Source organism: Chrysemys picta, chromosome 2 (genome assembly GCF_011386835.1).
Source record: "Chrysemys picta bellii isolate R12L10 chromosome 2, ASM1138683v2, whole genome shotgun sequence".
In the NCBI taxonomy this organism is placed as follows: Eukaryota; Metazoa; Chordata; order Testudines; family Emydidae; genus Chrysemys; species Chrysemys picta.
In genome coordinates this window covers 1,157,615-1,169,826 of record NC_088792.1, presented here as the reverse complement: position 1 = coordinate 1,169,826, position 12,212 = coordinate 1,157,615, and the positions used below count along the sequence as shown (strand labels likewise).

Below are 12,212 nucleotides of genomic sequence, written 5' to 3'. Positions count from 1 at the left end.
CGGGCTCTCCGCTGGCCTGGGGCAGGGCTGCGATAACGCACTCAAGAACGAGAGTGCGGGCAGCGGACTCTGGGTACCGGCTCGCTCCAGCCCTGCTCTCTGGCTGTCCGTTCTGTCCGAGGGGCTTTTCCAGCTGCGATTCCTGCGGTCGGCAGTCGTATCGCTGCTGCGTGTCCCCTGGAACAGGCCTGCTGCCCGGGCTGATGGCTTGCAGCAGCTCTCGGAGCCAGTAGGCATGGAGGACGGTGTGTAGTTATAGGGACGTTACACGCTCACAGGCAGCACGAGGAAAGGTTCTCCCTCTGTCCCGGACTGTCGGGGAGAGCCAGGGGCCATGGACACACAGCTAGCCCTCACGCCACCCAGCCCTGCTGGCACAAGGAGGAGGGCAGGAGTGCTGCAGGGAAACTCCATGTCCTACCTCTCGCACAGCTGGGCCACGATGCCACTAGACCGTCAGTTACAGGCGGCTCAATCCCCTGCTGCTCTGGGGGTCAAGCGGGGCCATTCACCGGCTCTCGTGCTTGGGGCAGTTGCTAAGATTCCTTACTAGCGCGATTATGCCTGGTGCTAGGGTCAGCCTGTGACCCAAAACCTCTTAGTCCAACTGACAAGGGGGTACCGGGGGCTTACAGAGAGCTCCTGCATCTGGTGTGAACGTTCTGGGTCACCGAAGAATGTCACACGAGGTCTTACTCAAAAGCCAGAGTCACACTGGTCCTCAACATCCCTGTGAAGTGTCTACACGTGCACTGCACAGGAGTTACGGGTCTGGGCCAGCCAACTGTGCTCTTCAGCCGGCGAGGGCGAAGTGGTCACCAAACGGCGCCATGCCTTAGCCGGTTCCTCTGGGCAGGAGCTGCGGATCCCGCGTCTCTCTGTTGGGATGTAAGTTCTGCCCATTCACATACGAAGTCAAATGTTACTGAGGAGACCGGTGGTCAGTAGGAATGGAGCACACAGGAAACACCCAGCCCAGGGGTTGTCCTGGCTGTGGGTAAAGCCAAGGAGCTGGGGGGTATGTCTCAAAGGCAGAGGAGACATGCTGGGGTGCTGCACCCCGGACGTCAATGGACAGCGCATTTGGAAGCGGGGTCTCAGCCAGCCTGGCTTGAAAACATGGCAGAGGATCTGGGGTGAGATGAACTTCTTCAGGGAGTGCGTAACCTGTTATGTTCAGTCTCTAGAAAGCATGTTACGGTTTGTTTTACACGTAACCATCTGTTTCCAGGGTTCTTACTCACCATCCCCTGAATCTTTGATGATAAACATGCCCTTGTTTTCACTAGTAAAGTATCGAAGGGCTGTGTGTTCAGCTGGGGTGTCCTGGTCCTTTGGGAACAGCCAGCCTGGTCAGTCTGAGGGAGGCCAGCGGCTGGACACCGCAGGGACGCTCCGAGGACTCAGGGTTGGTGTGGGCCTGGCGTTACCGATACAGAGAGGGCGAAGCTTGTGGGGGCCTGGTGGGCAGTGATTGTGCCGTTAGAGGCGGGTGGGTTCAGGGAGCTGATGCACAGCAGGACCAGACAAGACTCCTTCATGCTAAGGCCAAGTGGTGGTGAGGTGCCTCCCAACCTTGGGTGCCCCTGGGGAGCATCACACTGCATTGTTGGGGATGGAGTTCTAGTCCCCCAACTGCCAGAAGTGACCTAGTGCCATTTCGCCATTACCCCGGGGGAATGATGGTTGCTGCCTCCTAAGGCAGGGGGATGAAGATCTGGTCACTGATTGGTTGTGAATGGCACAGAATTATTAACGCCAGTCAATGGGAGAGAAGCTTTGAATTCAGTCTCCAGGTTCCCAGCCCACTGCACCTTCCCTGAGGTTTGAAGGAATTTTGAACAAGGTGTGAGGCCCTTGCTCTTCTGTGCCCTGCACAGCGAACCCAGAGTCGGAAGGGCAGCGTGAGGGGGAAACGGACTTATCTGCCTCCACTCCTGTCAAAATGGAGATGACCCCGGAGCTGTCAGGCCGGGGGGGAGGGGCAGATGTTGCTGTCAGGGTGAATTGATTTAAATCAGAGCAATTTAAATCATCAGTTTTAATCAAGATTGAAATCAACAGGTAGTAAACCTTGATTTCAACCCTCAGCTTAAACCATCAATTTAGTCCTCTTGCGTTGTCCTTTTTAGTCCTTTCCTTAAAGAAAGGTTGAGTCTCACTGGTTGGGAACGTGCTGATTTCCAACTAAATGTGGCCTTGACCCTAAATTTGTGCTGCTTTTTGCTACCCCCTGGGATACACTACGTCTGCACACATTTACTGAAGCAGTTATTATAACGCTTGATCTACATTTATTCAGATTCTCCATTTAACATTTTTATTAGAAACTGGTGAATACACCACTACCTCGATATAACGCTGTCCTCGGGAGCCAACCAAGCCTTACCGCGTTATAGGTGAAACCGTGTTGAACTTGCTTTGATCCGCCGGAGTGCACAGTCCCCCCCCCACCCCCCGGAGCACTGCTTTACCATGTTATATCCGAATTCGTGTTCTATCAGGTCGCATGATATCAGGGTAGGAGGTGTACAACATTTCTAATTTACTAGATTAATTTATTTTTGATTTGTGTCAAGCTCTCCTTGCTCCAAATCCCTGATTTGAATCAATCAAATTTTTGAATTTCTCTGCTCCAGCTCCGCTCCATGCTCTGACTCAAATGAATTTTTAACTAAATAAAAAAGTGCATACTGTAATTTTGAAAAAAAATTATTTTATTCAGACTTTTAAAACAATTTAAATGTCATCAACAATGATACAAACTAGAATCATTCATAATTCATTCTGTAAAAAATTATTGCAGCAATCAAGTCATCTTTCATAGCCTGCCGCAAATCATTTAAAATGAATTTTAAAGCCGAAACCAGTCGCTCTACACTAGCTTGCGTTGTTGTCATGCTCGAAGCAATTCTACAGGCAGCCTGAATGCGGCGTGGGTAGCTGTGAATGGCCTCAAAAACACACTTAACTTTTAGCCTCCCAATAGACTCCATCGCCTCACAATCTTCCCGAAAGTTTCTCTCGAATAATGCTTCATTACAATTATGAATCGCAGAAACGCGCCGGCGTCTTTCTTGTTTATCCAATTCCTTTTCGAAGTCGTCATCTTCTGAAGAATTGATGCTTGAATTATCTCCATTTCCCCGTGATGGTTGAAGACGTCTCAGGGATGGACGCTCGAACAAGTTCAGAGTGGAGACAGAAGTTTGAGAACAGCCTGCTACTTCTGAAGGATGTGAACTTTCCGAAACCGCAAATTCGATTGTTGATGACTCCTTTTGTTGTGTTTTGTTTTCTTCTACCTCTTTCGCCGAGTTCAAATGTAGCAATAGATTTTGTTTTTCGAGTCGTCGAGCAATATCAAGGAGCCCTTCCTTTGCCTTTGGTATTTCCCTTGAGGTAAGAAGAATCCGATACCGTGGGTCAACATAAACTCCAGCAAGGAAATGAATATTGTCAAAAAGCTTCTCTTCATGTTTCTGCATGGAGGATAGAATTCCTTCTGCAATTTGTCCACCATTTTCTTGCAAGAATTTTGACAGTTTTCGCCATTCCTTCATTAAAACTCCCGGAGTTACATTGTCAGCTTGAAGATTCATGGTTGTTTGGTTTGGCTTTGCCAAGAGGTCTCGCAGGTTCTTCACTTCGTCCCATTCAGCTTTTGTTAACTTGAGTTCTCTTGTTCCAGCAGCCGCCACTTGTTCACAGTAAGACTGAAAAACGAGAAGCCGATCAACCATCGCAAATGTGGAACCCCAGCGAGTCTCAGTATCCAATGATTGAGTTACCCCATGTAGATCAAACAGAACACTTCGAATACTTGGGGTTCGTAGTTTGACAACCACTTGTCGAATTTTTGCCAGAAATTTCTTCGCGTGTTCTTCGTTCAGTCCATCCCAGATTGCCAACTGAAGAGTGTGAATACCACACCTCATCAGCTGGACTTTTGAGTCGTCCTCATGAAGCCATGTTGGAAGTATGAGGCTAGGGTCATTAACCCACTGCGCAGCAGCATCCATGTTGAGTTCGATTTCATTCATTCCTTTAGTTCCTTCCTCAGGCAACATAGCTTCAGTTCTGTCCACATCCCTGTTCTCAGAGGTGGAAATGGTTTCATTGTCCTCGCTGAAATTTTTGACGGCACACGTCATGTTTGCTGCGTTGTCAACGCAGATGCTTAGCACTTGCATTTCACTGATCCCAAATTTTTCTAAAATAGCTTTCACTTGACTTTTCACATACGAAGAATTGTGACGCCCTTCAGTGTCAATTATATCCAAGGTTTTTACCACAGCTTTATCTTTTCCTTCTTCGTAGTACTGAGCATTGATTGCAAGGAAATTTCTGTTTCCACGGGTTGCCGCATCCATTTTCAGGTAGCACAATTTTTGCTCCAAAGCTTTCTTGAGCTCTTTGCGACCAGACTCAGCTGTGCTGACAACTAAATGACGAACTGCATCGTACCCCGTCGAAACGCCAAGCTGCCGACCCATTTCACCTGCAATTTTTTGGAATCCTTTGTTCTTTGGCCCGAAGGTGGTGAGCGGTGTTGAACTCAAGCAAACCATTTCCATCAGCCCTTCACGGAAAGTATTGGCATCCATGGTGACTGTAACCTTTGAGGACTTCAAATATGAGTCAAGTTTTGTTTGCTCAATTTTGGGTTTCTTTTCAGATGAAGCTCCGCAAAAAATCTTTTCTCCAGGAGTTTTCAAAGAGCCAGATGAACGTCGTTTAGCCGCATCGGCTTTCTGTTTTGCCTCATCTTCCTGGTCCTTTTTTGTAACCAGAGCCGCATAGTTTTCAGGATGGTTACGTTTTACATGCCGCCAAAGGTTGAAACTTTTCACGGCACTTGCTTCACTTGTCTTGAAGCTACATGTTTTGAGCTCGCCATTCACTTTCTTTTCCACCTTGCACGTTGCCGATTTCTTCTTTGCTTTTCCCAAAAGCCCAAATTTGGGCTTTTCAAATTCAAAAGTAAAGACGTCGTTGAGATCCTTTTCCGTAAATCGGCTGTCAATCATGGGGGGCAGATTTGATTTTCTGGTTGAAGCCTTGGCCAAATCTTCTTGTGTTGCTACCGCATTCAAATGTTTCTTGTTATGATCTTCGAAAAGCAATGAACAAAACATAACCTCTTTTATACTGTACCTGCTTGTGATATCTTAACCACTTATGGTACTTCGACTTTATTTTGGATTTTCTGGACAAAAATGATCGCATTTTCTTTTTACACAAAATTATTATTAAAGTATATTTTAATATTTTAACCTGTTTCTTGCAGTTTTAAATAAGTATTTTTAATATACATAATTAATATAAATTTTTATTTATAAATTGCAAGTTTAGTTTTTCTTATGAAATTTTAGGGTAAAAATATTAGAAAATTTTTCCAAGTTTTTAATTAATATCTCAGAAACGCTTTAATATAGATATATCAATGAAACTTGGTATGTGCCATAGCGTTAGTACGTGCTATCGCTGTTCTACAACATTAATTGTTGGGAAGTAACGAGGCTACACATTACAAGGTTGGAAATAAACTTTAACGGGAAAGCGGATTCAATTTGCAAGCACAGTCCTTTTAGTAAAGAGAGCAAATTTTTGGAAATATGTTTTTGCTTCATCAGCCTGAATAGATTGTACAAGATAGAACCTGTTATTTGCTCTATCTTGTATAATGTTTCCAGCCTGATGAAGGAAAAACATATTTCCAAAAATGTGCTCTCTTTACTAAAAGGACTGTGCTTGCAATTTGAATCCACTTTCCGGTTAAAGTTTATTTCCAACGTGCTATCTGTGACAAAGTTCCTCCTCTACCTTGGTGAGTCCTGCACTTATTGGCAGATTTGGTCCCCTCAGAGCTCTTCCCCTCTGGTGGAACCCACAGTCCGGGTCAACACTTCCTATGTCTGATCAGGAGTTGGGAGGTTTGGGGAGAACCCGGGCCCGCCCTCTACTCCGGGTTCCAGCCCGGAGCCCTGTGGACTGCAGCTGTCTAGAGTGCCTCCTGTAACAGCTGCATGACAGCTACAACTCCCTGGGCTACTTCCCCATGGCCTCCTCCAAACACCTTCCTTAGTCTCACCACAGGACCTTCCTCCTGGTGTCTGATAACGCTTGTGCTCCTCAGTCCTCCAGCAGCACACCCTCTCACTCTCAGCTCCTTGCGCCTCTCCCTCTCAGCTCCTCACACTCACACCACAAACTGAAGTGAGCTCCTTTTAAAACCCAGGTGCCCTGATTAGCCTGCCTTAATTGATTCTAGCAGCTTCTTGATTGGCTGCAGGTGTCCTAATCAGCCTGTCTGCCTTAATTGTTTCCAGAAAGTTCCTGATTGTTCTGGAACCTTCCCTGTTACCTTACCCAGGGAAAAGAGACCTACTTAGTCTGGGGCTAATATATTTGCCTTCTATCACTCTCCTGAAGCCATCTGGCCTGATCCTGGTACATATCATACAACATCATTAAAATACAATTATTTAAACTACAGGCGTCGTGAACTGGGGGGACTGGGCCAATTTTATTTAATATATTTTAAATCTTTGACTATTTAACAGATATGACCCTGGAATATGATTTAATGCTAAAACATGCATTAAAATGGTACTTTTAATTTATTTTGTATAATTAACCTTTTCCGAGAAAACTGTTTAAAAATTTTAATCTGCTTAGATGCTTAGAATGATACAAACAATTTTACTTATTACTTATTTTTCAACTTTGGAACCAAATTTAAAATGTAATAATAAATAATAACCAAAAATTAACTTATTATGGAACATAATATTACCGCTCGTAGCCAGGGCAGTCGACGACAAGCCTTTCTTGAAATATGAAATAAAAATGACCAACCGCCAGTTTGGGATGCCTATGGTTTAAATAATTTTGGCTAATGTAATATGGTAGCACATACTAACGCTAAGACACAGACATAATTTCATTACTTTATATTAAAGCGTTTTTGAGATATTAATCAGAAATTAACTTTTCATCACCTCCTTGAAGGGACTGTAGCTCCCTTAGGAAGAATTTTAGGACATGTGTTCACAGAAACGTTTTTTCTTAAAATGACCTAAGGATTCACCCCCAACGTTGTGTTGGACATTTTCCAATCACTCTGGATATATCACAAAAATCACTCCTAATTTATGCAAAAATGTTTACTGTATATATGCCTGCTGCACACGACTTTTTCAGTAAATTTAAAATGACAAACAACGCTACCAAAAGACCGTTGAACAGATGTCACGTAAAATAAGTCCGCGAGAGTGATACGGGAGCATGTACAAATGAACAGATGTACCGGTAACGGGAACTGGTGTGAGAAATGAGCTTAAATGGTTAATATCGCAGCGAACAGCGGAGGCTAACAGAGGGAGTTTGCCTGAGAGTTCGCCTGGGGAGAGCCCACTGAGGCTTACATCTCGCGGGCTTCTGTGAGTAGTTTCTGCAACAGCTGAGGAGGTTCTTAGAAGGAAGGTAATATGGAAGGTGAGCGTTCAGCTGTTGTAACCTGCACAGGTTGTGCCATGTTTGTCTTTCTCCCACAGGACAGAAGCGACTGTGTCTGTACAAAGTGCAAGCTGGTCTCCATATTGGAGGAGAAGGTTCGAGGTCTGGAGAAACAAGTATCGACCCTGCGTTGCATACGAGAAAATGAAGATTTCCTGGACAGACGTCAGGATATGCTTCTACGGGCACAACGTTCTGAAGAATTGGAGCAGGTTGTGCAGAGGGGACAGAGGGACGGTGAAGAAATTTGGCAGCATGTAACCTCCAGAAGAAGAAAGAGGAGCGTCCATGCACCAGCAGCGGAGATACAGGTTAGCAACCGTTTTCATGTTCTCTCCACAGGTACTAATGCGGAGAGTGGAGTAGATGATACATCTGAGGGAAGGGAGCAGAAGGAGACTCCACTGATTGGAAGGCAAAAGATGCACTGTCCTAGGGATGGGGGTTCCACGACGACCTCTCAAAAGAGGAGGAAGAGGGTGGTGGTGGTCGGGGACTCCCTCCTCAGGGGGACTGAGTCATCTATCTGCCGCCCCGACCGGGAAAACCGAGAGGTCTGCTGCTTGCCAGGAGCTAGGATACACGATGTGACAGAGAGGCTGCCGAGACTCATCAAGCCCTCGGATCGCTACCCCTTCCTGCTTCTCCATGTGGGCACCAATGATACTGCCAAGAATGACCTTGAGCGGATCACTGCAGACTACGTGGCTCTGGGAAGAAGGATAAAGGAGTTTGAGGCGCAAGTGGTGCAGGGAAAAGGCCTGGGTAGAGACAGTCGAATTGTGGAAGTCAATGAATGGCTACACAGGTGGTGGAGAGAAGGCTTTGGATTCTTCGACCATGGGATGGTGCTCCAAGAAGAAGTGCTAGGCAGAGACGGGCTCCACCTAACGAAGAGAGGGAAGAGCATCTTCGCCAGCAGGATGGCTAACCTAGTGAGGAGGGCTTTAAAGTAGGTTCACCGGGGGAAGGAGACCAAAGCCCTGGGGGAAGTGGGATACCGGGAGGAAGCACGAGCAGGAGAGTGCAAGAGGGGAGGACTCCTGTCTCAGACTGAGAAAATGGGATGATCAGTGAGTTATTTTAAGTGCCTATACACAACTGCAAGAAGCCTGGGAAACAAGCAGGGAGAACTGGAAGTCCTGGCACAGTCAGGGAACTATGATGTGATTGGAATAACAGAGACTTGGTGGGATAACTCCCATGACTGGAGTACTATCATGGATGGATATAAACTGTTCAGGAAGGACAGGCAGGGCAGAAAAGGTGGGGGAGTTGCGGTGTCTGTAAGAGAGGAGTATGACTGCTCAGAGCTCCGGTATGAAACTGCAGAAAAACCTAAGAGTCTCTGGATAAAGTTTAGAAGTGTGAGCAACAAGGGTGATGTCGTGGGGGGCGTCTGCTATAGACCACCAGACCAGGGGAATGAGGTGGACGAGGCTTTCTTCCGGCAACTAGCAGAAGTTACTAGATCGCAAGCCCTGGTTCTCATCGGAGACTTCAACCACCCTGAGTAAAAAGAAGCTTACAAGAAGTGGAAGATTGGACAAATGACCAGGGAGGAGTATAAAAATATTGCTCAGGCATGCAGGAGTGAAGTCAGGAAGGCCGAATCACACTTGGAGTTGCAGTTAGCAAGAGATGTTAAGAGTAACAAGAAGGGTTTCTTCAGGTTTGTTAGCAACAAGAAGAAAGTCAAGGAAATTGTGGGCCCATTACAGAATGAGGGAGGCAACCTAGTGACAGAGGATGTGGAAAAAGCTAATGTACTCAATGCTGTTTTTGCCTCTGTCTTCACGAACAAGGTCAGCTCCCAGACTGCTGCACTGGGCAGCACAGCATGGGGAGAAGGTGACCAGCCCTCTGTGGAGAAAGAAGTAGTTCAGGACTATTTAGAAAAACTGGACGAGCAGAAGTCCATGGGGCCGGATGCGCTGCATCCGAGGGTGCTAAAGGAGTTGGCGGATGAGATTGCAGAGCCATTGGTCATTATCTTTGAAAACTCATGGTGATCGGGGGAGGTCCCGGATAACTGGAAAAAGGCTAATGTAGTGCCCATCTTTTAAAAAGGGAAGAAGGAGGATCTGGGGAACTACAGGCCAGTCAGCCTCACCTCAGTCCCTGGAAAAATCATGGAACAGGTCCTCAAGGAATCAATTCTGAAGCACTTCGAGGAGAGGAAAGTGATCAGGAACAGTCAGCATGGATTCACCAAGGGCAAGTCATGCCTGACTAACCTAATTGCCTTCTATGAGGAGATAACTGGCTCTGTGGATGAGGGGAAAGCGGTGGACATGATATACCTTGACTTTAGCAAAGCTTTTGATACGGTCTCCCACAGTATTCTTGCTGGCAAGTTAAAGAAGTATGGGCTGGATGAATGGACTGTAAGGTGGACAGAAAGCTGGCTAGATCGTCGAGCTCAACGGGTAGTGATCAACGGCTCCATGTCTAGTTGGCAGCCGGTATCAAGCGGAGTTCCCCAAGGGTCGGTCCTGGGGCTGGTTTTGTTCAGTATCTTCATTAATGATCTGGAGGATGGCGTGGACTGCACTCTCAGCAAGTTTGCAGATGACACTAAACTGGGAGGAGAGGTAGATACGCTGGAGGGTAGGGATAGGATACAGAGGGACCCAGACAAATTAGAGGATTGGGCCAAAAGAAATCTGATGAGGTTCAACAAGGACAAGTGCAGAGTCCTGCACTTAGGATGGAAGAATCCCATGCACTGCTACAGACTAGGGACCAAATGGCTAGGCAGCAACGGAGGGCAACAAAAATGATTCAGGGGCTGGAGCACATGATTTATGAGGGGAGGTTGAGGGAACTGGGATTGTTTAGTCTGCAGAAGAGAAGAATGAGGGGGGATTTGATAGCTGCTTTCAACTACCTGAAGGGGGATCCAAAGAGGATGGATCTAGACTGTTCTCAGTGGTGGCAGATGACAGAACAAGGAGCAATGATCTCAAGTTGCAGTGGGGGAGGTCCAGGTTGGATATCAGGAAAAACTATTTCACTAGGAGGGTGGTGAAACACTGGAATGCGTTACCTAGGGAGGTGGTGGAGTCTCCTTCCTTGGAGGTTTTTAAGGCCCGGCTTGACAAAGCCCTGGCTGGGATGATTTAGTTGGTGTTGGTCCTGCTTTGAGCAGGGGGTTGGACTAGATACCTCCTGAGGTCCCTTCCAATCTGATATTTTATGATTCTATGATATCTCTTGCGATATCTTAATATATCAATAAACAAAAACTTTTTTTTGCAATATACCTGTTTGTGATCTCTTAAATGTTGCGTCTCACGTCACACTTTTCCGTAAGCAGCACTCAGCGTGTCTTGTTGATCAACCCTTACAAAAGAAGTATCAACACATACTAATCTAACTCATCTACGCGAGTACGTACTCGCCTAACCTTGGCACAAGGGTGGGGGCAGTCTGCCTGCAGTGCTGCCGGATGTCTGATAATTATCTGATTCTTTAATAAAACACCTCTCCAAAAAACACTGTAATTTTGGATCTGTACATTAAATCTCGATTTCGGCCCAAGTGAGAATAACTGTGACATATTATGTGAAGTGGTGAAGTAGATGTAAATATCAATTGTTATACAATCTGAAATGTTTTGGCACCTTTAGGACTTTCTTGCTAAATATCATTCATTTTGGATTGAAAAAAAAAACTGGAGCAGTGGAGCAGTCAAGATTTTCTGTGCTCCGGCTCCATTCCAGCTCTGGGCAAAAACCTCGAGCTCCACTGCTCTGCGCTCCAGCTCCGGGCTCCGCTCCAAAGCCCTGGTTACAGCGATGGGGCAGAGCTCGCGGGGCCGCGCAACGCCCACGGGGGAGAGGTCGCGGGGGCCGCGCGATGCCCACGGGGGAGAGGTCGCGGGGGGCCGCGCGACGCCCACGGGGGAGAGGTCGCCTGCCGATGTCCTAAAACTAGCTCAACGAGCGGCGGTAGCGGGAGAGCGTCTCCCCGCACCACGGCACTATGCAAACTAGCGCTCATGCCAGCGCCACTTATGTCGCTCGGGTTGTTCTTTTCACACTCCGGAGCGACAGCCGTTTTGCCGCCGTAAGTGCCAGGGCAGACGTGGCCTCACTTCAGGCACCTTCCCTGCTGCACAATCCAACACTTCGCCGAAGCCAGAGGCAGCTAGAAAGACTTAAAGCATCAATAAGGCAAAAGAGAAACACCAGCGCTCCAGGTGTTGCTATTTTTCATATTCCCAGGCTCCTTTCTAGGCCCAAGATGCCTGGGCACCTGGGAGCAGCTTGGACCTTTGCTGTGAAACGGCCCCTCTCGCTCCCTTGCGGCTGCCTGGCCTGTCCGGAAGGGCTGTACAGGATCATGCTGGGAGGAGCTGGTGAAGCCACAGAATAATTCGTGCTCCACCATTATCGACCGATCGGCACCTAGCTCTCCCCTCGGTTTGCATCCTGCTTGCGGGACTCACTGGTTTACTAAAGTACAGACGGGCTGGAGACGTGCTTGGGAAGGAGGCCAGGGAGCCGGCGGAGGGCAGCCCTGTCACCGTCTGAGCCGGGAACCCCGCTGGAGGCCGGGCCATCGCACTCGCACAAGGCAGTGGAGGAATTTCTCTTGGCTTCTCGTGGGGTCACAGCCAAGGCCGGCTCCCCCCACCCCGCTGGGTCAGCGTCACAGCCGGAAGAGGTGCACACAGCCAGAGACCC

General features: G+C 47.5%; 2 protein-coding genes across 2 annotated transcripts in view; both read right to left on the bottom strand.

Annotated features, from left to right (window-relative positions):
• The window catches only part of LOC112061046 (gastrula zinc finger protein XlCGF57.1-like), a 104,987-nt gene that overhangs the window by 85,781 nt on the left and 6,994 nt on the right, over positions 1-12,212 (bottom strand). The window lies entirely within an intron of this gene.
• On the bottom strand, positions 2,700-10,866 carry LOC101953414 (uncharacterized). The gene is made up of 2 exons (XM_065586548.1): positions 10,788-10,866; positions 2,700-5,113 (listed from the first exon to the last, which is right to left on the bottom strand). Exon 2 carries the CDS (start codon positions 5,028-5,030, stop codon positions 2,772-2,774), a length of 2,259 nt encoding a protein of 752 aa, XP_065442620.1. The 5' UTR covers positions 5,031-5,113; positions 10,788-10,866; the 3' UTR covers positions 2,700-2,771.